The sequence below is a fragment of the Lontra canadensis genome, unplaced genomic scaffold (assembly GCF_010015895.1).
Source record: "Lontra canadensis isolate GAN:19392208 unplaced genomic scaffold, GSC_riverotter_1.0 scaffold75, whole genome shotgun sequence".
Lineage (NCBI taxonomy): Eukaryota > Metazoa > Chordata > Mammalia > Carnivora > Mustelidae > Lontra > Lontra canadensis.
In genome coordinates this window covers 2,463,970-2,489,555 of record NW_022631069.1, presented here as the reverse complement: position 1 = coordinate 2,489,555, position 25,586 = coordinate 2,463,970, and the positions used below count along the sequence as shown (strand labels likewise).

The window sequence follows — 25,586 nt, the reverse complement described above, 5'->3', positions numbered from 1 at the left end:
AACATCCTGTGGCAGCCAGGAGTGGAAGAACATTACTGCGTCTCCTGGGCAGTGATTCCGCACTTGGCTGGACACCAGGATCATTTGGGTTGCTTTTAAAAATTGTAGATTACTGGGCCCTAGGCCCAGAGTCCGGAGGACTGCAGTAGGCCTGGGAACATTGTTGGAAAGCAGGTGCCCAGAGTCTTCGCTGTTGCAAAGTGTCACGGCTATGAGCTGCCTTTGGTGGCTTGTCTTCTTTGAAAATATAAATAGAAAGCAATCCATGGTAGTGTTTAGGATTGTATCTTAAAGTTCTATTTTAGATCCACATGTAACAAACAATGCCTATATCTTGTACACAGACATGAATTATTTACATTCTTTTTTTTTTTTTTTAATAGTTCTTTCTTTCACTCTATGGACACAAACTGCCTGTTATATGCATGGACATCTCTTATGTAAGTAAAATTTAGTGTCTTAGTAACAAGCTGTCTTTTCCAAAGCACCTTCTTCGTTCTTGGCTAGCTATCTTCATTTTAGAGTATTTTTTCATCCTGTTGTATATCTTTCTCCCAAAAATCCATTAAATAATGTATATTGTAAGCGTATCTCATGTGTTCTGTGTGTGTGTGTGTATTACTTTAGTGCTACCAGGATAGGTTCACAAATATCTGAGTTAATCCTTAAAACTAACTTCCTGTTGTGGATTCCCCAGATGGTATTTTGTTGTCTAAAACACCATAATTGGTAGAGCACCCTAAAATACAAAAGACTTTAAAAAAGCCATCCCCCTTTCTTCTGAAAGATAATTTCAGTGAAGAAGATAGAACTTGGTTTGGCTTTGTATTTGGACATTTACAGTATTTTGCACTACATCTGTACTGTTAGTCTCTTGACCAAAATCATATTTTTTGCAGTGTTGAGTTACGGATAAGAGTGGGAGTAATGTATTGTTTTTTTTAAAGATTTTATTTATTTATTTGACAGAGACATAGCGAGAGAGGGAACACAAGCCAGGGGAGTGGGAGAGGGAGAAGCATGCTTCCTGCGGAGCAGAGAGCCCTAAGTGGGGCTTGATCCCACGACCCTGTGATCATGACCTGAGCCAAAGGCAGACGATTAATGACAGCCGCCTGGGCACCCCTGGGTGGGAGTAATGTATTTAGAGACAGCGTCTGGCCTGTGTGAAAGGACTGCCATCTTTGACCAGTACTTAACAGTAAGTAGGCAGCGTGAGATAGTTCCAGTGGTCTTGTTACGCTGACAACTATTTGAATGAGGCATTGACATAAGAAAGATAATAGAACATGGGATAAAAGGCTGGGTAGCAAATATTCTAGTAGATTCTTTCCCAGACTCTTCTTTTCTCCCTTTTACCTCTTTCCCCAAATCCTGTGACAGAGATGAGCTGTTCTTCTCCCTACTTAAGGAAGTAAATAGGTAACAGACACCAAGGCACAGTACTGCCCTATAGCAATACGAAAACTTGGGAGCCATGAGTTCTTGCTTTTGCTCAACAAACTTTTTAAGGAAATCTTAGATACAAGCAAAGAAATAGGTGCTCTTCATAGAGATGAAATTTATATTGATTTTAATGTTTCTGAAAGAAAAGGGTTAGTCTTTCTTTATCTAACTGTAGAGTTTCTGATAATCAGGTCAAGTAATGGTTCCCTTTTCTTACTTATAGGATGGAGCACTAATAGCAACGGGCTCTGCTGACAGGAATGTGAAAATCTGGGGTTTGGATTTTGGGGACTGCCACAAGTCTCTCTTTGCACATGATGACAGGTAGGTGCAGTCTTTTCAAAGATGTCCTTTTGAGTCCTGTACGTATCATTTCCCCTGAGCGTCTGTGTCTATTCAGTCAGAAATTTAAAATTCTAAAATACAAATAACCAAGCATGCTAGAACTACCTTTTTAAAACTGTGTGCGAGGCTCTTCACTAACATGGAATTTGATGGCATTTGATCACTTTTCTCACTTTTCAGTGTGATGTACCTACAGTTTGTGCCCAAGTCCCACCTCTTCTTCACCGCTGGGAAGGACCATAAGATTAAGCAGTGGGATGCGGACAAATTTGAACACATACAGACTCTGGAGGTGACCTCTGGCCTTCTTTGCTTGCTCAGTACTTCAGAACTTTTAAGATCGAGTGATGTTCTGCCACTCAGATAGAGCAGGTTTCGGTCAAGGAATAAAGTGTTCCCTCTCAGGGTTTCTGTTTTTGTGTCTTCTCTCTCCAGGGGCACCACCAGGAAATTTGGTGCTTGGCCGTAAGCCCCAGTGGAGACTATGTTGTGTCATCATCGCATGACAAATCTCTGAGACTTTGGGAAAGAACAAGGGAGCCTCTTATTCTTGAAGAGGAAAGGGAAATGGTAAGGACTCAGGCTTGGTTACAGAATGTGCTGGTGGTTGGATGTCTAGTTCTGTTTAGTGTGGCCACCCCTCAGCCAGTGCACATCCAGGCACCCCCAGAAGAGGTTTCCAACACCACCGTCAGCCGTCTCAGCAGGCACACAGACACAGAAGTGCCTCTAGGGGATTGCGTTTTGAAAGAAGCAACTTTTCACTGTCTCCTTTCACTTCGTGTGGAGACCATGGTGGTTCTTCTGGATTAATTTATATATGTCTTTTGCAGCAAAGGGAAGCAGAATATGAGGAGAGTGTGGCCAAAGAAGACCAACCTGTAGTAAGTAAATTTTGGGGGACCCTGAGATTGTAATTATCTTGTTGGAATTTACTTTAATTTCAAGAATTTCTGATAGAATTAGGATTGGAGCCAGATGCCCAAGTCATCACCAGCTGGTGTGGAAAGCAGTCTGTGTAGTCGTGTTTGATTCAGTTGTATATCCTGATTTTGTGGGACAAATGACTGACCAGATTTGGTATTGGGTGTTTGTCATTTTGGCTTTTTGTTGTTGTTGTTATTAAGGAGGCTTCAGAGAATCATAGAACAAAAATAAAAATCAAAAAATTTTAGAAATTGGGCATTTCTTTATACTTTTAGAGAGTAGGATATTCTTAGGATAATGGATATAAAATATCCATTAATAGTTAATATTATCTGGTTAATAGTATCTGGCACTTACTAAGTACTCCATTAATTGAGTAAGTACTCTGTTATCATAACACAGTGATGCCTGTTCTTTTCTGGATATAGGATTCATTTACTGGTTCTTTAGTGCCTATCAATATTTTTAAAGGATCTCTTTGTTTCTGGCAGGTTCCAGGAGAGACTCAAGGTGACAATTACTTTACTGGAAAGAAAACTATTGAAACCGTTAAAGCAGTAAGTTGATACACATTCTGTCTCTATATCTGTGGATATATGCATTTTTAAGGAGGAGCCCAACTTTCGAGTGAAAGTTTTTAACAACCTTTTGAGGCAAAAAGTTGATGAAATTCATAGATGGAGCTCAGAACATTGTTGTCCTCCCTTTTAACAAGGACAGGAGTCGTGCTGAATCAGCACATGGTTTCTAGAAAGGAAGGCTCAATCTCCTGGAAGCAGCACCTCTCAGGGGTCCTGGAGGCTGCCCTACTCCACATGTGTATATCCGTACGGCTTTACCTGAACCCAAAACACCTCGTCTTCTCTCTGTAAATTAAACAGAAGAAACACCAGAGATGTTGTCACATGTTGTTCTGCACTCTTAGCACTAATTTATTAAACTGATTCAAGCTAGTTGGTACTTTTCTAGTCAGGCCTTTCAGTTGCAGCATTCTGGGATGCTGGCGGAGTGGAGGGGCATGGTGATAACTTCTCTCCTTTGTCGCCATCTCCATAGGCTGAGAGGATCATGGAGGCTATCGAGCTATATCGAGAGGAGACTGCAAAAAGGAAGGAACACAAAGCCATTTGTAAAGCTGCAGGGAAAGAGGTGAGACAGTCTGTGAGTTACACCCTGAGAAACATGTGTCCATGGAATTCCTGAGATGAACACCATCGCTGTGGGAGTTACTGACTCGGATCAGGAAATGACATAAATGTAATAGTCTTCTCTAATTCAAATAGTAGAAAGGAGTTGAGGGACTGGGAGGAGGGGAGCTGGGTCTTAATAAAAAGCAAGGGGGCAGAAATCACAGACTGAGGTGCTCAACGCATGGAGCAGAAACTGCTCCTGCCGTGGTTTCGGACGCACCACAACCCTCACAGATTTCCAAATGAATTCTATTTCCTAGACTCATTAGCACTCTGGAAACTGAAAGGCCTGATTATTCTTGTATATTCTTTAAAAACGGTACTGTTTTCACCCTGCCTGTGACAAGCACTATCAAATTCTTCTTTTTATAATGACTTGATCTAATCATTTCTTCACAGGTTCCTCTTCCCATTAACCCCATCCTGATGGCTTATGGCAATATCTCTGTGAGTAAAGTGTATACCAGTTTCCTCTTGGTTACTCAGAGGTTACTTTCAGGGACAAGGGAGGGACAGTAGGAAGTACAGAGGCATGATTTGAGGCTGGATGTATTGGGAAATACTTCACCATTAACATTCTCTCCAGGGTATTGAGTGTTTTAAAAGGAGTGTTTTACTGTAACTTCTAAGTCACCCATTTTGGTTGCATTGGACTAGCATTCTCCTATTTTTTTTCTTTTTTTTTTTTTTTTTTTTTTTTTAAAGATTTATATCTATTTGTCAGGAGAGCATGAGAGCACAAGCAGGGGGAGCAGCAGGTAGAGGGAGAAGCAGGCTCCCTGCTCAGCAGGGAGCCTGATGTGGGACTCAGTCCCAGGACCCTGGGATCATGACCTGAGTCAAAGGCAGGCACTTAACCAACTGAGCCACCCAGGCATCCCGCATTCTCGTATTTTCTAGTGCTTATTTACGTTCAGTATCCAGAGCCATCTGAAGATTCTCTTCATCTAAATGAACTTTGAAATTGAGATTTTTGGAGGAAAAGTTGATATAAATCAGATAAAGGAGGAAAGAGAGAGAAATGTATGCTTACGTAGCAGTCTCCAGTTACTTAGTACTTAACTTGCATGTCTCATTCATCATGGTCATCATGTGAGTCAGTGTGGCCTCATTTTACAGATGGGCAATTGGCCTGACTCATGCATAGAAGGGAACAGAGTTGGGAAGTGGCGGAGCTGGACGGTGAACCCACATGGGACAAACTCTAAGCCCGGGCATGTATTGCCATCTTAGTGCATTGTTTCTCTGAGTGGGATCCATGGTTTTTTAGAGGGGAATTAGGGAACTTCAGTAGAAACCAACCTAGAGTATTGCTAAGGCTGTTGTGCTTCCTTCATAGCCTTCAGCTTATGTGTTGGAGATCTTTAAAGGAATCAAGTCGAGGTGAGTTCCAATGTACAATGTCTATAATTATAACAACTAACAGCATTTATTGAATGCCTGTCTGACCATGAAATAAACAGAAATTATAATTCATGGTTATTTTCTTCTAGGTTTAATTATGTCCACATTTTGGTGGAAAATAGTATATTATACTGTCCTTTCTGAAGCAGAACTAGGAGGCTCCTCGTAAAGTATGAAAGGAGATACTTCTAGAGACAAATGAAAGGAAGTCCTATTTTATATTGTAGGTAATGAAATCATCTATTATCAGTCACAAGTACCACCTGGTAACCTTTTTTGGTTGTGTATTTGCTTTGGCTTATTTCCTGTGTATATACACAATTGGAATCCTATGTATTTAATTTTATGTCCTTTTCTTTTTCATGAAATACTTCCTAAGCATTTGCTCAAGTTATTAATATTCTTCAAAAATATTCGTTGAATTATGTCAAAACATTCCATCGTATGGATAATTATTATTGGATTTGCTTTAATTTTTTTGCTTTTGATCCGTATTGCTTCGGTGAACACCATAGGAATCTTTGTTGTAGCCTAACAATAACTGATCAGTCGGCATGAGCTTTTGAAAGGTCTGTGTTGCTGAATTACTTTCCAGAAAGCTTATAGTGATTTTGACCAGGCTTTAAAAAATTCTTTGCCAGTTTTGGAGGCAAAAGGTGGTATTGTATTATTTTAATTTCTTTCAGCTAATAACAGATTTATATTTGTTGGCCATTTGTGGGTTTTTTTCTGTGAATTTTTAGTTATTTGCCCTTTCTTATACTCTTCAGTAGTTTCTTACTGGATTTTAAGAATTCTTTGTGTCTTTTCTCATATATTTTTAAGATAATGTTTCTTGTTTGTGATTTACCTTTGGATTTTATTTATGAGTTTGATGTTCTGAAAGTTATTTTCATCAAAACTCTTAATATCTAAATGTGTCCCTTACAACAAGAAATAAACAGACCTGTCTGAGGATCTGAAACTTCCCTGGAGAAATGTAAAACAAAATTTAAATTAATGGAAGTGTTGTGCATTCCTAGAAGGGAAGATTCTGTGTTCTAAAGATTTAGGAGGTTTTTTTGTTTTGTTTGTTTTTTTAAACTAGTTATAGGTTTGTGAGTGCAGTTGAAATCCTCTTGAGATTTGGAATTGGAGTTGATGAAATGATCCTAGAACTAGTTCAAGAAAAGTAAAACAAAACAAGCCAGAAGATTAAAAAGCTAGATTAAAAAGCTGTGAAATTAGCAAAACTAAAATATTACAGGATTATTGTCAGACTCAATCATTAAACAGACTTGAAAGCCCTGAAACAGAATGTCATATGTCTCAATGTATGGCAGAAAGAAGTATCATATAAAGGTGTAATATTCAACAATAGACTTGGGAGAAATTAGTTATTTCTCAAAAAAAAAAAAAGTGTCCTAGCATGCCATGGACCAGAATGCATCAAATAGATTAAAATATTAAGTATAAAAATAAAATATTAAAAAGAGGGAACCATCCAGAATATAGATGAATAATTAATTCAACCCTAAATGGGTAAGTTCTGTTCAAATATAAAAGTGGGAGGGAAAAATAGTAAAAGATTTAAACACTGAATGTGTTGAGTGATGTGGCATTTTTAATGTTTATCCCCTTCTTCAGTGAGCTGGAAGAGTCTCTGCTTGTGCTGCCTTTTTCTTATGTCCCAGACATCCTGAAGCTCTTCACTGAATTCATCCAGCTGGGCTCTGATATTGAACGCCTGTGCAGGTGCCTCTTCTTTCTGCTCAGGTAACAGCCTTTCCTAAGAATACTGTGTGTGCTCAGCCTACACAAGTACACTGCTCCAGTGCTACTTGAACTGATGGTGTCGACACTCTGGGATTCCGAAGTCCGATGTTTCAGACTGAGAGATGGTTACAGGACTTCACTGTTGTGTGACATAAATTGTTATCCCGTAGAATCAGTCATGTCCTTAAACAAGGAGAGCGATGGCCCACCTCTTTAAGTCACAAGATGGAGCATGGCTCAGGGATGCTTGCGTAAGCATGGATCTCCAGGTTGCAGTAGCTCTTGTCCTTATCTGTTTGCTGAGAACCTGTTACTGAATGGCCAGTTTGTCTCATTTGTGTTGTTTTTTTTTTTTTTATTATTTGCTTGTCTGTTTATTTGTTTGTTTTTAACTCTAAGCAAAACAATTGAGTTTTGTCCTCATAGCAGCATTGTAAGGAATGATGACTTTATGTTTCACGTCTGTATAGAAACAAATGGAAAAGTAAGGGGATACAGGGAGAGAAGGAAGAAACAAAATACGTTTTTTGGATTATTCTTAAATATGAACAATTCTTCTTAGTGTGTAATTGAGAAGAATGTATTTTTTTTTAAATTTTATTTATTTATTTGACAGAGATCACAAGTAGGCAGAGAGGCAGGCAGAGAGAGAGAGAGAGAGGAAGCAGGCTCCTGAGCAGAGAGCCCAATGTGGGGCTCGATCCCAGGACTCTTGGATCATGACCTGAGCCGAAGGCAGAGGCTTTAACCCACTGAGCCACCCAGGCACTCCAGAATGTATTTTATAGGAGTTTAAAATATACCCTTCTTGTATCCTTCTCTCTGCACCCCAGTCTCCAACTGTTATAGCAGAGAACAGAGAGACTGAACACTCTTTAAAACGCTCTTATGAAGACAAAATACAAACTAATCAACCAATACCAAATAGTTAAAAAAAAATCCAAACAGGTATATTTAATGAAATGGTATTTGAATTGATCTATTTTCATGCTTCTTAGTTCTTTGTTCCTTTTATTCCATTAAGATAGTAGCAAAAGAAAGACAGTGATGTGTTTATAGTATTCCATTGCCATATTTTAATTCTGGGCAAGTCCTGAGCCTTGTGGTGGTACTCAACAATGTTACTGATAATTTCTTGTCGCTGTGGCCTCTGTACTTTTGAAATCAGGGTTACTGATTCTAACTGAGACACTATGAGGGCTCGGGCATGTCGGGGGGTCGTGGATGGAGAGTGCCATACAGGTCCTGCAGCGGGCCCTGAGCTTGAGGATGTACACCAGGGGGCATGAGTTCATGGATGTCATCTTGGATTCTAGGTCAGAGTCTGACACTGATCAGGAACTCCTTTTTGCTGAGGCTTCACTAGAAATATTAATAAACCTTAGTTGAGTTAGCATATCTTAGAGTGCTCATTTCTCTCTGAGTGTTCCATAAAATACTATTGTCAGAGTCTGTGGCCACATGGTAGATGGCTGCACAAAGAGCCAGCTTTGCAAATAAGTTGAATGTGTCATAACTTACGATAGTAGTGTTAAAATTGACATCAGATAAAACTGAGTAACAGGGGAGAAATACCTTTTTAGCTGTTTTTTGCCAGCATTTCTGTATTGCCATGATGATAGGGTAAAATGAATCCTTTGGGGTTTTTTTTTTGTTGTTGTTTTGTTTTGTTTTTTTTACTTTGATATTGTCAGTTTGCTTTTCTAGAAGGGGGTAAGCAGAGCCAGAACCACTACCTCTCTTTGTAACGTGACTGTTTTGTTTTCATATTAGGATTCACTTCGGGCAGATTACTAGTAACCAAATGCTTGTGCCAGTGATTGAAAAGTTAAAGGAAACAACTATTTCAAAAGTCAGCCAAGTCCGGGTAGGTATCCTTGTAGAGAAGTACAGTAACTAGGGAGAAATCCTGGTGTGTATGTGTGTGACTTAGAAGTAGCACAGTGAGCTGTGCCTTGTCTCTGGTGGTACTGACCAGACATCTGTCAGTATTTGAGGGAAGATTTTTGTTGGAGCTGGTAGCAATAGAAAAAAGAAAACAAAACCAGACCAGAAAGACCTTAGATGAGGGATGAGTAAGAACACCTGAAGCATTGGTTCTCCTGACTCACATATACTGCTGTATTGAATGAAGTGAGAGAAGGGTCATTTAATCTTTCTTATCTGCTCCCCCCATCCCCAGGATGTTATTGGATTCAACATGGCAGGTCTTGAATATCTCAAGAGGGAATGCGAGGCAAAAAGTGAAGTTATGTTTTTTGCTGATGCGACCAGCCAGTTGGAAGAAAAGAAGAGGAAGAGAAAAAAGAGGGAGAAGCTAATTTTAACATACACTTAGAACTCAAATGTGGTGCCCCTTTTTTTTTTTATTTAAAAGGACTTCTAAACAGTAGAATTGGTGTCAACTTGAAAATAACCAAGTAACAAAAGTTTGTTTGGTTACAAAAGGTGTCAGGATGTGGTTTCCAGCTTTGCCTGAAGAAAAGCCCAGTGCGGGACTGCGGGCATGATAATGTAAAATCTTCCCATGCCCCCAAAGGTTGAGCCCTTCAGGAGTTGTTCCATTGTATTCCAGCAGGGAACAATGAACTTTTTTTTTTTTTTAACTAGTTTTTTACTAGAGCTGAAATGAACATTTCAAAAGTTTTGCTTATTTCTGTGATAACAGAAGATTCAATGATGTGTTACTCTTTGTAGTACGTTTTGCTTCTACAGAGAGTGTCAGGTGCACAATTCATTGCCCTCTTCCATTAAATGCAGTCTTGGACTTACAGAGCTGAAAAAGACCATAAAAATTCACTAAAACACCCTCTTTCAACTTTACCTCTTACAAGGGGTTACATCTGTATATAAAAATATCTAATTGTTAATTTTTTATAATTCTCCAAATAGTTGTTTCTAATTAAACTGTAGTCAAGCTGAGATGCCTTGCCGGACTTCTGGGTGATTGATGCCATATAAATACATACATACATATGTACATGCATGGTAAGAATTTGGGGAGGTGGGAATATTCTAGAAGAAATGGACAAAGGCTTGGGCCTGGCTTCTATTCGTCGGAAGTTTTTAAGTTACTGCCCCAACCTTGTTGCAGTTCTGTGCAGACGTCTGTGTCCTTTTTTTGATGTTTTTTTAAAAGATTTATCTAAATTCCAGTTAGTTAATATACACTGTAATATTAGAGTCACACGCCCAGCACATTTGATTCAACACTTCCGTACAACTGGTGCTCATCACAAGTGCCCTCCTTAATCCTCATTACCTGTTTAGCCCATCCCCCCACCCACCTCCTCTCCAGTAACCATCAGTTTATTCTCTGTAGTTAACAATCTGTTTTTCTTGGTTTGTCTCTCTTTTTTTTTTCCCCTTTGCTTTTTTTCTTAAATTTCACATATGAGTGAAATCATATGGTATCTGTCTTTCTCTGACTTAATTTCACTTAGAATTATACTGGCTGGCTCCATCCACATCATGGCAAATGGCAAGATTTCATTCTTTTTGATGGCTGAGTAATATTCCATTGTGTGTGTATATACTACATCTTCCTTATTCATTCATCAGTGGATGGACATGTGTTCTGTTTCCATATTTGGTTGTTGTAGATAATGCTGCTATAAACATCTAAAGGTGCATGTATCCTTTTGAATTAGTATTTTTGTATCCTTTGGATATATACCCAGTAATGCAATTGCTGGATCATAGGGTAGTTCTGTTTTTAATTTTTTGAGGAAGCTCCATGCTGTTTTCCAGAGTGGCTGCACCAGTTGGCATTCCCACCAGCAGGGCAAGAGAGTTGTCCTTTCTCCACATCCTCACCAACACTTGTTTCTTGTGTTGTTGATTTTAGCCATTCTGACAGGTGTGAGGTAATACCTCCTTGTGGTTTTGATTTGCATTTCTCTGATGGTAAGTGATGTCGAGCATCTTTTCATCTATCTGTTGGCCATCTATGTCTTCTTTGGAAAACTATTCATGTCTTCTGTACATTTTTAAATTGGATTAGTTGTTTTGGGGTGTTGAATTTGATAAGTTCTTTATGTATTGGATATTAACCCTTTACCAGATATGTCACTTGCAAATATCTTCTCCCATTCTATTGCCCTTTAGTTTTGTCAACTGTTTTCTTTACAGTGCAGAAGCTTTTTATTTTGATGAAGTCCCAATAGTTTATTTTTGCTTTTATTTCCCTTACCTCAGGAGCAATATCTAGAAGTTGCTATGGCCAGTGTCAAAGAGGTTACTGCCTCTGTCTTCCAGGATTTTGATGGTTTCCTGTCTCACATTTAGGTCTTTAATCCATTTTGAATTGATTTTTATGTTTGATGTAAGGAAGTGGTCTAGTTTCTTTCTTTTGCATGTTTCTGTTTGGTTTTCCCAACACCACTTGTTAAAGAGACTGTCTTTTTGACATCAGATATTCTTTCCTGCTTTGTCAAAGATTAATTGACCATATAGTTGTGGGTCTATTTCTGGGTTTTCTTTTCTCTTCTATTGTTCTATGTGTCTATTTTTGTGCCAGTACCATACCTAGGTATCTTGTTTTTGGTGCAATTGTAAATGGGATTGGTTCCTTGATTTCTCTTTCTCCTGCTTCATTATTAGTGTATAAAAATGCAACAGATTTCTGTACATTCATTTTGTATCCTGCAACTTTACTGACCTTGTTTATCAGTTCTAGCAGTTTTTTTAGTGGAGTTTTTCACGTTTTCTCCTAGAGTGTCATGTCATCTGCAAATAGTGAAGGTTTTACTTCTTTGTTGCAATTTGGATGACTTCTCTTTCTTTTTGTTGTCTGATTGTTGTGGCTGTGTTGAATAAAAGTGGTGAGAGTAGACATCCCTGTCATTTTCCTGACCGTAGAGGAAAAGGTCTCAGTTTTTCCCATTGAGGTTGATATTAACTGTGGGTTTTTCATATATGGTCTTTATTATGTTGAAATATGTTCCCTCTAAACTTACTTTGTTGAGGGTTTTTATTATGAATTGATGTTGTACTTCATCAAATGCTTTTTCTGCATCTATCGAAAGGCTCATATGGTTCTTATCCTTTCTTTTATTAATGTGGTGTATCACGTTGATTGATTTGTGAATATGTTGAACCACCCTTGTAGCCCAGGAGTAAATCCCATTTGATCGTGGTGAATGTTTCTTTTAATGTACTGTTGGATTCAGTTTGCTATTATTTTATTGAGAAATTTTGCATCCATGTTCATCAGGGATGTTGGCCTTTAGTTCTCTTTTTTAGTGGAGTCTTAATTTGGTTTTGGTATCAGGCTAATGCTGGTGTTATAGGATGAATTTGGAAGTTTTCTTTCCTCTTCCATTTTTTGGAACAGCTTGAGAAGAATAGGTATTAATCTTTAAATGTTTGGTAGAATTCCCCTGTGAAGCCCTCTGGGCCTGGACTTTTGTTGGTTGGTTATCAACCTGCTCATGTTTTCTATTCTTGTTTCAATTTTGGTAGTTCATATGTTTCCAGAAATTTATCCATTTCTTCCAAGTTGTCCAGTTTGTTGGCATATAATTTTTCATAATATTATCTTGTAATTGTCACTTATCGTCTCTCATTTGTGATTTTGAGTCCTTTCTCTTTTTTTCTTGATCTGGTTAGAGATTTATCAGTTTTACTGATTTTTCTCAAAGAACCAGCTCCTAGTGTCATCGATCTGTTCTGTTGTTTTTTAGTTTCTATATCACGTATTTCTGCTGTAATTTTTATTCCTTCCCTTATGCTGGATTTAGGCTTCATCTGTTCTTCTTTTTCCAGCTCCTTCAGGTGTAAGGTTAGGTTGTTTATTTGAAATTTTTCTTGCTTCTTGAGGAAGGGCTGTATTGCTATGTGCCTCCCTCTTAGGACCACTTTTGCTGCATCCAAAAGATTTTGGACTATTACATTTTTGTTTTCATTTGTTTCCATGTATTTTTTATTTCCTGGTTAACCCATTCATGATTTAGTAGCATGTTGTTTAACCTCCATGTATTTGTAGTCTTTCCAGATTTTTTTCTTACAGTTGACTTCTAGTTTCATAGTACGGTAGTCAGAAAAGATAGGTATGATCTCAGTCTTTTTGTTGAAGCCTGTTTTGTGACCTAATATGTGATCTTTTCTGGAGAATGTTTCATATGTACTTGAAAAGAATTTGTATTCTGCTTTAGAATGGAATGTTCTGAATATGTTAAGTCCATCTGCATGATTCAAAGCCATTGTTTCTTTGTTGGTTTTCTGTTTAGGTGATCTGTCCACTGTCGTGAATGGAGTATTAAAGTTCCCTACTATTATCATTATAATCCATATAGTTCCTTTATGTATGTTATTGTCTTATATGTGGGGATTCTCCCAATTTGGGGACATAAATATTTACAATTGTTACATCTTCTTATGGAGTGTCTCCTTTGTTTTTATAGCCTCTATCCATTTTTATAGTCTTTGTTTTAAAGTCTAGTTTTTCCAGTAGATGCATTGCTACTCTGGCTTTCTTTTGACATCCATTTGCATGATAAATAGTTCTCTACCCCTCACATTCAATCTGTAGGTGTCTTTAAAATGACCCTCTTGTAGGCAGCATGTAGAGGAGTCTTTTTATCCATTTTGATGCCGTGTGTCTTTTGGTTGTTTAGTCCATTTACATTCAAAGTAATTATTGATAGACATGTATTTATTGCCACTTTATTACTTATTTTCTCGTTTCTGGAGATTTTCTCGGACCCTTTCTCATCTTTGCCACTTTTGGTCTCTCTTTTGCACTCAGAGTCCCCTTTAATATTTCTTGCAGTGCTGGTTTAGTGGTCATGGATTCCTTTCATTTTTGTCGGGGAAGCTCTTTCTCTCCTTCTATTCTGAACAATAGTTTTGCTGGATGGAGTATTTCTGGCTGCAGATTTTTCCCATTCAGCACTTTGAATATATCAGGCCACTCCCTTCTGGCTTGCCAAATTTCTCTTGCTAGCCTTATGGGTTTTCCCTTGTAAATTAGGGATTTCTTTTGTCTTGTTGGTTTTAAGATTTTTTTATCAATATATTTTGCAAATTTAATTATAACATGTCTTCTTGTTGACCTGTTTTTGTTGATTTGATAGGAGTTCCCTGTGCCTCCTGGATCTGGATATCTGTTTCCTTCCCCAGATTCGGAAGTTTTCTGCTATTATTATTTTTTGGACAGCGAGAGATCACAAGTAGGCAGAGCAGCAGGCACAGAGAGAAGGGAGAGAAGGGAAAGCAGGCTCCCTGCTGAGCAGAGAACCCCCGCCCCCATGCAGGGCTTGATCCCAGGACCCTGAGTTCATGACCTGCGCAGAAAGCAGAGGCTTAACCCACTGAGGCACCCAGGCGCCCCTCTGCTATTATTTCTTAAAATAAATTTTCTGCCCCTTTTCTCTCTCTTTCTCTTCTGAGACCCCTATGATAGGAATGTTACATTTGATGGAGTCACTAAGTTCCTTAAGTCTATTTTCATGTTCCATAATTCTTTTTCCCTTTTTTTCAGCTTCATTATTTTCCTTTGTCTTGTTAATTCATTCCTGTTTCTTCCAGCCTGCTCTTCATTGTATCAAGCCTGTTTCTAGTCTCATTTATTGCATTCTTCATTTCTGATTCTTTTTTAACTCCTTTATCTCTGTAGTAAGGATCTCACTGATCTCTTCTGTTCTTTTCTCAAGCTCAGTGAGTATCCTTATGATTGTTGCTTTAAATTCTCCATCAGTTATGTTACTTATATCTGTTATGCTTTTATCTCTGTCTGTGGCCTTATCTTGTTCTTGCATTTGGAATAAATTACTCTGTCTTGGCATTGTGTCTGGTCTCTACTTTTTTCTGTGTGTTAGAAAAGTCCATTAGGATTTCTGCTCCTGAAAGTAATGGTCTTTTTGAAAAAGAGGTCATGTAGTGCCCAGAGCTGGTGCTTCAGGGAGTGTCTCCAGTGTGTGCTGCCTACACCCTGCTGTTGTGTTTTGGCCGTTCTGTCTTTTAGGCCAGTCCTCTGTAGAGGCTCTCCTTGTCTGCTGTGGACAGTGTTTGGTCCCTGGCCTGAATGTGGTGAGTTTTAACTAGGTATACTCTGGTCTCCTATGAAATGAATTTTGACACCACTCCACCATAACTGAGGCCCTACAGAACTCTGGTGGAGAGATGTGGTATGTGGGTAGGGGTTTGTGCTGATATTCGGGGGTAGCGGCCCACCACATTGCAACTGAGGCAAGCTTGACTAAGAAGGCAGTCCTAAGAGCACAGGGGTGTGGGGTTTGTTGTAATCAAGTTAGCCAGTGCCAGTGCTGAGCTGCTTCCTTCTGGTGGGTGTGTTTTGGGGCGGTGGAGGGGAGGGGGCGCAAGGGAAATGGCACCAGCCAGCTCCTTTGTTCTCAGAGAGGTATCTGAATATTGATAATCCGCCCCCTACACACACACACACACACACACATATCCCAGGCATTTTTTCAGATGGCTGTTTCCATGCTGTTTGCCCTCAGGTGGTTTGCCTGCCTTCTCTTCTGGAGCACCACAGTACCCTCTGGGCTCTATCCCAGCCAAGCCTGCTGACCTTTAAACTCCAGGCTTTAAGTCCCACTCTTTGTAAGAACTCAATGAAATTAAGTCTTCTCATTTTCCAAGCCAATGGCTTCTAGGAAATATTCTCCTGGATTTGTTCCCCTGGCTGTGGCTCTCTCCTGCCCTCCATGACCACAGTTCCCTCCCCTCCATAGCAGCCGTGATCCATTTCTCCCCTAAAACACATTTCCACACTTGCTGCTTCTTTGATGTGGCCCCTTCTCTCCCTTTAGGTGTGGAGCTTGTCTGTCAGTCGTAAGATTGATTTCTGGGGTATTTATGGTGATTTTATCATTGGACAAAATAAGCATAGGGTGCTCCTACTCCACTGCCATCTTTTATCTCTGTATCTTCTTCAGTCAGGTGTCCTGTGAATTTGTCCATTTCATTTAAGATGCTATATTGTGATGCCACCATTTTCTTGCCAGTTTCAGAGCTGCAGTTCTTGTGGTGTGGTTATCTGATGGTCCCTAGCCACAAGTCTGGTACAGTTCCTGACCATAACAACACAGTCACTGAAGTAAGGTAAGGAACATGGTGGTATTATTCGTTGCACAGAATATAAGTAAAGATTATTGTAACATAGAGTTCCTGAGGCTTAACTACAAAAAGGTAAGAGAAGAGATAATGGATTTTAGGTGCTTCTCATCTGAAGAAGCAGCCTTTTCTTTAAGCATTTGTTTCCTGTCACTAGGGAGAGGAGTTAGTTACTTATTGAAAGATATCCTAATTCTTTAATGAGCAAAGGCTGGATCCATATCACGTTTGCGCTTGGAAGTGTTCATCAGAAAATAGGAAACCAGCATTTCCCATTAATGTTTTTGATGTTTTCCAAACCAAAACAAGGTCAGGAGGGTACTCTACTTGTATTTAAAAGTGTTGCTTTCCCATAGCTTTGCCATCAGGTAAGATGAACAGTAGCAGGGGATTTAAAGGTGTGTCTGTCTGGTAGGTATTACACAAACCAAAGAGAAGGAGAGCTTAGGACAGATGAAATGATGTGTACAGGAAGTAACTGAGCTCTAACTTTTGGTCAAAATACTTGAATCTCCTTAACCCTAAAGGTTTGAGGTTAACTAGTCAGTTATAAAGTAGATTTTAGAGGCCCCTGTGTGGCTCAGCATCTGACTTTCGGTTTTGGCACAGGTCATGATCTTGCAGTTGTGGGATCAAGCCCCTTGTTGGGCTCTGCAATCCACAGAGTTGGCTTCAGCTAATTTCTCCCTCTGCCTTGGCCTCTCCCCACTCGTACTCTAAAAATAATACATAAAATCTTTAAAAAAAACTTTTAAAAAATTTTAAGCCAAGCCAGTTTCCAGTCATTAAGTCAGCATTTACTGGCTTAGCTGGTCATTGGCTAGATTCAGTCCTTAGTACCAGAACCATGTAACGAGTAACACACCTTGCAAGCTATGCAGTGTAGCTGTAGAAGCTGCTGATGCCATAAAGAAAAGCCTCATGAATTGTTTATTGGGCATAGAACATCTAAGCTTTTATATCTTTATATATTTCTCTATGTAAAGAAGATAACGCTTAACCATTTTGAGATTCCCTGGCTGGAAGTTAGGTGCTTGGTGTACTTGGTTATTAAATGGTTTCTCAGTTCAAGTGTCCTAAGTCATAGAATTCCCACAGAAATCTCTAAATCTGGGAGAGGACGTAGGATAGTGACCAAGGAGGCAGTGGTGTCTGTCGTTGGGCTCAAAACTGTATGTAGGGTTCCACCTCCTTATCAGTACAATTGATGAGCCTGCTCAGTGTAACCTTTCCAGGCCAGCCACAGACTCAGGAAGAAGCCACCTGGCCTACATACACTATCCACAATCTGCCCCCTTTCCTCACAATGAAAGATCCCACGTTTGAGATGAGACTGAGGTTCTTAGGAATAACATCACCTTATATTCTAAGTCCTGTCATTATTTCTGAAATGTTGTGGGCTGCAAGCAGCTCTCATGTGATTTTAGGACTGAGCACACACTGAGCACACGTGGTCCAACAGTCACTGGCCCCAACCCTTGTTAGGTCACATGGGAGTTGCCTTTGTGTAATTCCTTCCTGAGAGTGTGGGCAGGACCTAGTGACTGGCTTCTGAAGAACAGAATACAGCAAACTTAATAACATGTCTGTTCCAGGACTGGGTTATAAAACACTGTGAATTCTGCCTTGCTCACACTCTCAGGCTCTTCTTGTTCTGATAAACCCAGCTGCCCTGCCGTGAGATTCCTTTAGGAGAGCCTCACGTGGCAAGGAACCGCATCCTGCTGACGACTACCTCAGTGGGCTGAAATCACGTTCATTCCTAGTTAAGCCAGAGGATCCAACTGAGCTCTGTCTGGATTCTAGAACCACAGAAGCTATGAGATCTTAAGTGTCTGTTGCTTTAAGCCAGTAAGTTTTGGGGTAATTTGTTATGTAGCAACAGATAACTAATAGAGCTTCTATAGAGCGAATTACTTAACGTGATGTTTTGGATTCCTCATCTATAAATTAGGCACATAAGTGTCTACCTTCATAAAGTTATTGTGAAGTGCTTACTGGCTCAAACACAAGAACGGCACTCTTGTTACTGCGTGAACTACACAAGATCTAAAACTACAGAATGATTCCAGTACACACACACATTAGAAGGGATGGGAAAGCAAAAGACTAAAATATTATCTGTTAGCTCTTGGTGATATTAGAATCTTTACACTAGATATTTGTCTTTATAATAAAAGAATAAGTATAGTGGGCATCTTTCAATCATATTAACTCTGATACTGTAAACAGAGCCATAAAGGCAACATCATTTAAGACATTTCTTCTCTTAGGTAGATTCACGAAATTACTTGGGATATTGGTGCCAACAGGAATTATGTATCTATTTGAACGCTGTTCTGTAGTTTAGAGTTGTCTAGCTAGTGATGTAGATTTCACCACTTCTCAGTTTAGAGTAACTTCCAAAAGTCATAGAGTAGAACTGACATAAACCATGATTTCACTGGTTCCCAAAGTATATTTTAAGACCTCTGGGGGTCTGTAAGACCCTTTTTCAAGGAGTTTGCAAGCAAGGTCAGAAATATTCTGAAAACAATATTAAAATCTGTAGTAGTTTGAAGAGTGGTCTCCAAAAATTTACATCTACCTAGAACCTGTGAATGTAACCTTATTTGGAAATAGGGTCTTTATAAAGGTAATTAGTTAAGATGAGGTCATACCTGATTGGAGTGGGCCCTAAATCCAGTGACTGCTGCCATGTAAAAATGCAGTGTGAGGAGACACAGGGAAGGAGGCCATGTGACCACAGAGGCAGAGACTGGAATTGGCGTGATGTAGCTTTTAGTCAAGGCACACCAAGGACTGACTACTTCCAGAAGGTAGGAGAACAGCAGGAACAAATTCTTCAGCCTCTAGATGGAACCAGCCCTGAACGCTCTGGTTTCCTGAACTGCAAGAAAATACTAACTTGTCTTAAATCACCCAGGTTGTGGTAATTTGTTATGGAAGCCTCAGGAAACTAACAGTGATACCAGGAGGTGGGATGCTGCTGGAACAAAGGCCTAAAAATGTGGAAGTGGCTTTGGAATTGGGCAGTGAGTAAAGGGAGAATTTTGAGAAGTGTGATAAAAAGTCTAAGTATCTTTAAATGATCATTGGTAGACATAAGGACTTAAAAACAATTTTGGTGATGGTTCAGAAGGAAGCCATGGAGGCAGCAGAGAAAGTTTCTGTCATCTCGGAGAATTTCTACATCACAATGAACAAAAATACTGATAGAAGTATAAATATTAAAGGTGCTTCTGGTGCAACCTCAGAAATGAACATGTTGGACACTGGAGGAAAAGTTAAAAGGTGGCAGAAACCTTGGCTGAATTGTCTTCTGCTTTTGGGTTTAAAGTAGAACTTGTAAACAATGACACTGAATATTTAGCTGAGGTTTCCAAGCAAAAATGGAAGATGTGGCCTGGTTTCTTGCTGCTTATAGTAAAATGCAAGGGGAAAGAAAGAATTTGAGGAAGGAACTGGTTAGCAAAAAGGAACTAAAACATGATGAGTTTGAAAATTAACATTCTATCCATACTGCAAAACATTGCAAAGGCATACCCTGGAGTGGTCACCAAGGATGTGTGTGCTGGAGAGATTAGGTTTATGACCACGGACACAATCAGGCATCTCAGCAGAAGCCAGGAATAGAAGTGCAGTCATCCAGGAAGGATCTGTGGAGAAGCCTCATGTCTAATGATGTGGATCTCCTTGACTTCCATGAAGACTGACAGGTTTTTGAGAATGTTACATGAGCAGAAATGCTGCTGGTTTGGCCTTGACAGGGAGAGAGATAGGACAAGATGAAGGAAGGCTACCAGACTTCTGGGATTCTGTAAGCAGGAAATGAGCTGCCCAAAGGATAAGACTTTGTCCCAGGCCCTGGATGGAGAGAGTGGGGGCCAACAGGACTTCTGAAGGCCTGGAGGTTGGGGCTGGTGAAGCCTCTGTGGGCCCAGAAGGCAGATCAAGCCACAAATGATTATTCTAAGGCCTTGAAACTTGATGAAATTTGCCTTGCTCTGTCGCACACTTGCTTTAGCCTAGTGACTCTATTCCTTCCACTTTCTTCCTTTTGGGAATATCTATCCTATCTATCCACCAGCATGTGTTGCAAGCTGACAGATTATTTTCTAGCTCCACACATCCACCAGTGGAAGGGAGACTGAGGCTGGTCAAACCAGCATCTTACCCATACTTGATTTAGAGGGATGAGATGTGAAACTGAGTCTATGCTTATTTTGATGAGAACTTAGGTGTGGAGTTAATGCTGGAACGGGTGAAGAATTTGGGGAATGTTGGGATGGGATGAACATATCTTGCACATGAGATGGATATGAATATTGGGGGATCAGAAGCCAATTACACTGGGTGTGTCTCCACAAAATTCATGTCTGCCAGAAACTATAAAGATGACCTTAAGATGACACTCAGGATTAGGGTAGCCCCTAAATCTAATGAATGGTATTCTTATAAGGAGACAGACAGAAACATATACACAGTGAAGAATTTGAGACAGAGGAAGAGATTAAAGTGATATAGTAATAAACCAAGGAACACCAAAGAATTCCTGGCAACCACCAGACATTAGGAGAGAGGAATGGAACGAATTCTCTCTCAGTCTCCAGAAGGAACCCCCACCTCCACCTCCCACCCCCAACACCTTGATTTTGGCCTTCTGCCCTCCTGAACTACAAGAGAATATCTTGTTTTAAACCACCTGGTCTATGCTGCTTTGTCATGGCCGCCCCTAGAAACTAGTACAAATTTGTTACAGCAGCTCTAGGAAACTAATACAAGAGGCTATCTGGCTTTTTCTCTCATGAGCATCCAGTAGAGTTTTCCAGAGGCTGTGTGATGTCAGATACCATGACAGACCAAATATAGAGCAGGCGGGAGGACCCAGCCATGCTCTATTAAGCCAGGCATTGAAGAAATTTGTAAAAATGTAAAATAAATTTTTGTTATGGAAAATAGTTATTTTTCATTTAAAAAATCTGTTAATATATTGGCCTTATGGTTTTTACATAGAAATTTTTTTCTGTTTTAATTCCAATTTGGTAAATGTGATAGATAAGACCCATGCGAATGGAAGCTTTTCAGGATACTTGATAATTTTTAAGAATATATAAAGAATCTCGTGTCCAAAATGTTTGACAACCATGAGCTTAATTATAAATTTTCCAGTCCAGAAGGACATCCCTGTGTTGCTGATTGTGCTTTTTGGAAGGTCAGCTTAACACTGAAAACAGTGCTTAAACGAACAAACTTTAGAATCACACTGAAGTATGTTAGATTTTTATATCATCTACCTAAGATTATCTGAGCTTCACTCCTTATTTATAAAGTGGGAAAGATAATAGCTATCTTATTGCTAGTATGAAGATTAGATATGATCATGTATACATGGGAGTAGCTATTATAATTATTTAAAACCAGTATTTCCACCCCACCAGATTAAGTGGCTTATTGGTTTCTGGCCATAAGAGAAGACCAAACATGAGGTCTAAGGCCTCACATTTGAATGGTTGAAGATCAAATTCTCGTTTGTTACTTACTGGATTTAACGTTGAGAAATTTTACGGGACATGAAGACTCCAAGTGTAGAGGAAGAAATCGTAGAAGTCCTGTGGACCATGGGATTTTCTTTTCCCTGAGGAAAATCTTTTGGTCTGTTATCATAATTGCTACCTGTTAAAACTGGTAAAATACTCATTAAGGAATATGACTTTCATGACCAAATGATTTGTATATACAAACTCAGATAACATTTTAGAATCAGAACCTCCTCTCTAGGATCATTAGCTCAATTTTGGATACTTTTCTATGCAATGTGAATTCTAGGCTTAGGGGATGTAGGATGGATATTGATTTCCTAGATTTCTCCTGTTGACCCAGTGTATGCTTCTCTGCTGACTGTGGCTAGTCCTCCTGTAGGAGCCATCAGTCACAATAACCAGGTCCCAAATCACATCAACATCCAGGGAGAGGAACAGATTTGGGGAAATGGGCTATGAATTCTCACTATTGACTTTAGAAGTAGATAAAAGATCTAATAAAACTCTCTTCCTCCTCTATCTGTGCCTAACTGGTAGGTGCCTTTAATCTATGAGCAGGGAAATAGACTCCTTATTAGCATAAATGCAAAATGACTTTAATTGCTGTGACTGGCAGCAGGGATCAAGTAGTCTAAATAAGCATCCAATAATCTGTGATGAGGATATGAAGACTTGATTTAATTCCTGGAGGAAAAAAAACTTCTTATTCTTTGGTTAGTTTCCTTCTATCACTACAGAAGAACCCTGCCACCAATATGGTGGGCGGGGGAACCAACCCACATCCCCAGTGAGGTCTTCTCACTTTTATTAAATCGGAATCCTCCTTAACACTCCCTGTACCCCCTTTCCTACTTTTCATTTTTCTCTATTGTACTTAGCACCATTATGGCCCATATTTTACTTATTTTGTATACAGACTCTCCCCCCCACCCCCGAAATGTAAGCTACACGAGGGCAGGGATTTTTGTCTCTTGTTCACTACCTAGAACAGTTCCTAGCAAATTAGAGATACTTACCTTTGAAACAAGTGGACAAATGAATTCAGCTCCATTTCTACTGAAATCAAGGTCATTTGACACAAGTTCCCCTAAATTTCCCCTTCACCTCAGAATGTCTGGAATCTTAGCCATCTTTGCCGACTCCCTCACCAAGACCAACCCTTCAGCTCTGTTCCTGATTATTCTTTTGCTCTTCTTTGGATATTGCTGTTTCAATTACGTCTCATTCATATTTTTTAATATTTCTCTCCTGATTCATTTCTTTCAGCCAAATCTAGAGATCTACTTAAATCTGAACTTTCCTTGACATCTCTATAGCATCTGTCAACTATGTCCATATTTTCTTGAAATTCTATGGCTTCTGAGATATTTCTTGGCTTTCTAATTTACTTACTCTGTCTCCACTGCTTCCTCTTCCTCCTACACACTAAACAGACACGAAATCTCTGCTCCTTTCCCATATCTTTAGTTGTCACCTCTGTGTGTGATGCTTAAAATGATTACATTTCCCGCTCTAACTCCTTAATCGAGATCCATACCTGCATATCCATGATTCTTTACTTGAGCCCAAAATCTTAGAGTGGAACTCATGTCCTCTTACTTCCTTCTATCAATGGGTTCCACCTCAGATTTTACAGCATCCCCCCCCCACTCCCCTGTCAAATGTCTTTCCACCCATGTCTCTCTTCCACTTTTGGCACATGATCGTTCTGTCCTTATACTTGGCTTACTGAAGTGGCCTTCCAATGGCCCTTTGCAAATAGAAATTTGCAACCAGTTGCTCTTCTTCAACATAGCCAGCATAGTAACACTGGATTCATTTTTATAAAAATATGCTGATTATACAACCACTGGATCGGAACTCTTCAGTGATTCACTCTTGCTTATATGATTAAGTTTAAGCAGGGAGTCAGACTCTTCCACAACTTGATTCCAACCAACATCCCACTATGTGTCCTAATACTCCCTAAGTTCTCAACAAATTGAGCTCCCTACCTTTCCTGACACCTGGTGCTCTCTTACTGCTGTGGATTTGTTCATTTTAAGTCTCCTTTCATAAAAAGTTTTTGTATTTTTATAAGACCCAGCTCAAATACCAAATAGATGCATAACTACAACAACATACTGTATGCTTCATGTCACTGGAGTACAAAATAATATAGGAATCAAATGGGAACACTTTATTTCTGATTCTAGATTATGTAAGTCTTTTAGGAAGGAATCCAATTGCCATTTTTGTATATGAAGAAATATTCCATAAGTACCTTGCATATAATAGTTTACTTGATCTCTGTGTGGTATCCACATGAAGGAGACACCAATATGAAGGTGTGTATATGTAATTCTGTGAATATCCATTTAGCCTTTATAATAAAGTATCTCCTACTCGCTAACAAGATTACAAGTTTGTTTTGATGACAAAGACTTGCTTTTCAAAACCACTCTGCTTGTCTGATACCACAGACAGCCACTGACAGTGGCATTTGTTCAACTCACAGTTACTACTGCGCATGTACTATGTAACTGGCATTTTGCTGGATGCTTACTTACAAGATGAGTGAAGACACAGTCTTCATCCTAAGAAATTTAACTCTGTGGTCTTAATTAATGAAACTATGGAGTATGGGTATGAGGGGGTTAGGGAATAGCATTTTGACTACTATTTTCCCATTGTTCATATGTAATTTTTGCTCTATTTATAACTACTTAAATTGAGCTTTAAAGGATATTTGCTTCCACAGGTAAGAACAGAATATCATGCTCAGTCATTATCTCAATATTGTGCGAGATGTGTGTTAATCCCTTGGTCCCATCCTCTCCAACGGCCATGGCAAATAACTCCACCTTGAGTTCAGTCTGCAAACCAGCTGCCACCTATAGGACACAAGGTAGCTTTAGAATCAGACATAACTGAGTTCACATCTTGGTTTTAACCTGAATTTGGGCTAGTTACACTCTCTTTTCTTCCTCATCTATATGTTTGGTGCTTTTGGATGATGGCATTTAGAAAGTTATTTTGTGGGTTCATTAGGTAGAGTTACATTGAGCCAGTGGGACCCAGGATAAATTAAAGGAGAAAACCAGATGCTATTTAGGAAGAGAATGTCGGTGTACTGTGGTGAACTGCAGGAAAACTTTTACAATGCCCATACTTGTGCTATTTCTTGAATGTTAGCAGTGAGTTCCTATGGGCATCCCTGCAGATAAAGGTAAATTTAAACCCCACAACTTCCCTGGTTTATAGTGTGCCTAATGGAGGACCTGTGATGTGACAAAGCCAGCAGAGGGAGACAGAATGAGTTTAAATGCCAAACTGCTTAGGTCTGAAAGCTACGTGGAAGAGGTCTGGACCAACAAAGAAGAAACCTGATATATAATGAAGAAGAAACACAGCAAGGAATGGGCTTCTTGCCTTATTCCTTGAAGAGAACACTGGCCAGGAAAGAAAGAGCTGTTTGTGTTCCTAAGCTGCCTCTCCAGGAGGTAGGCTAAAAAGCAGGCTTGAGAACAACTGTCTGGAAAAAATACATCAGAAACCACCACATGGAAAGCAATTAGATACAAGTACTTTTTTCTTCATAGTTTATAAATAATAGAACTGAAAAATGTTTCAACTTCTTCAACAATGTACTTATGAAGGTCTGCTTACTGGAGGGTATCCAACTCTCCATGTCTGAGGACCAGGCCCTTCACCCTTCAGCCCAACAATGAGGGCAGGGCTGGGATGACGCCCCTCTGCACGAGGCAGCTGGCACCCTGCCCCCGCTTAGGTCTACCCGGACCCTGGGCGTATTCATTCAGCATTGGCAACTAAGCAGGCTGAACAGTGGTTAGATTTACATATGGAGGTCTATAGATTATATTTTTGTAGAGCCAAAACTGTCAAAAAGAAAATAATA

The 25,586-nt window shown here is 39.5% G+C and overlaps 2 protein-coding genes across 4 annotated transcripts in view; one reads left to right on the top strand and one right to left on the bottom strand.

The window, feature by feature from the left end:
- The window catches only part of WDR3 (WD repeat domain 3), a 30,062-nt gene extending 20,073 nt beyond the window's left edge, over positions 1-9,989 (top strand). For all 3 annotated transcript variants that reach the window (XM_032881321.1, XM_032881322.1, XM_032881320.1), the window contains 12 exons: positions 384-440; positions 1,670-1,770; positions 1,972-2,083; positions 2,227-2,361; positions 2,625-2,675; positions 3,210-3,275; positions 3,775-3,867; positions 4,308-4,355; positions 5,248-5,291; positions 6,939-7,067; positions 8,841-8,934; positions 9,250-9,989. In XM_032881321.1, coding sequence (XP_032737212.1) covers positions 384-440; positions 1,670-1,770; positions 1,972-2,083; positions 2,227-2,361; positions 2,625-2,675; positions 3,210-3,275; positions 3,775-3,867; positions 4,308-4,355; positions 5,248-5,291; positions 6,939-7,067; positions 8,841-8,934; positions 9,250-9,405 — 1,086 coding nt within the window. In that variant the 3' untranslated portion in view covers positions 9,406-9,989. The remainder of the gene's footprint in view (positions 1-383; positions 441-1,669; positions 1,771-1,971; positions 2,084-2,226; positions 2,362-2,624; positions 2,676-3,209; positions 3,276-3,774; positions 3,868-4,307; positions 4,356-5,247; positions 5,292-6,938; positions 7,068-8,840; positions 8,935-9,249) is intronic.
- SPAG17 (sperm associated antigen 17) overlaps positions 3,620-25,586 on the bottom strand; it is a 236,085-nt gene continuing 214,118 nt past the window's right edge. Inside the window, exons 47-49 of the mRNA XM_032881319.1 lie at positions 24,417-24,561; positions 21,689-21,833; positions 3,620-3,817 (exon numbers count right to left, since the gene is read on the bottom strand). Coding sequence (XP_032737210.1) covers positions 21,694-21,833; positions 24,417-24,561 — 285 coding nt within the window. The 3' untranslated portion in view covers positions 3,620-3,817; positions 21,689-21,693. The remainder of the gene's footprint in view (positions 3,818-21,688; positions 21,834-24,416; positions 24,562-25,586) is intronic.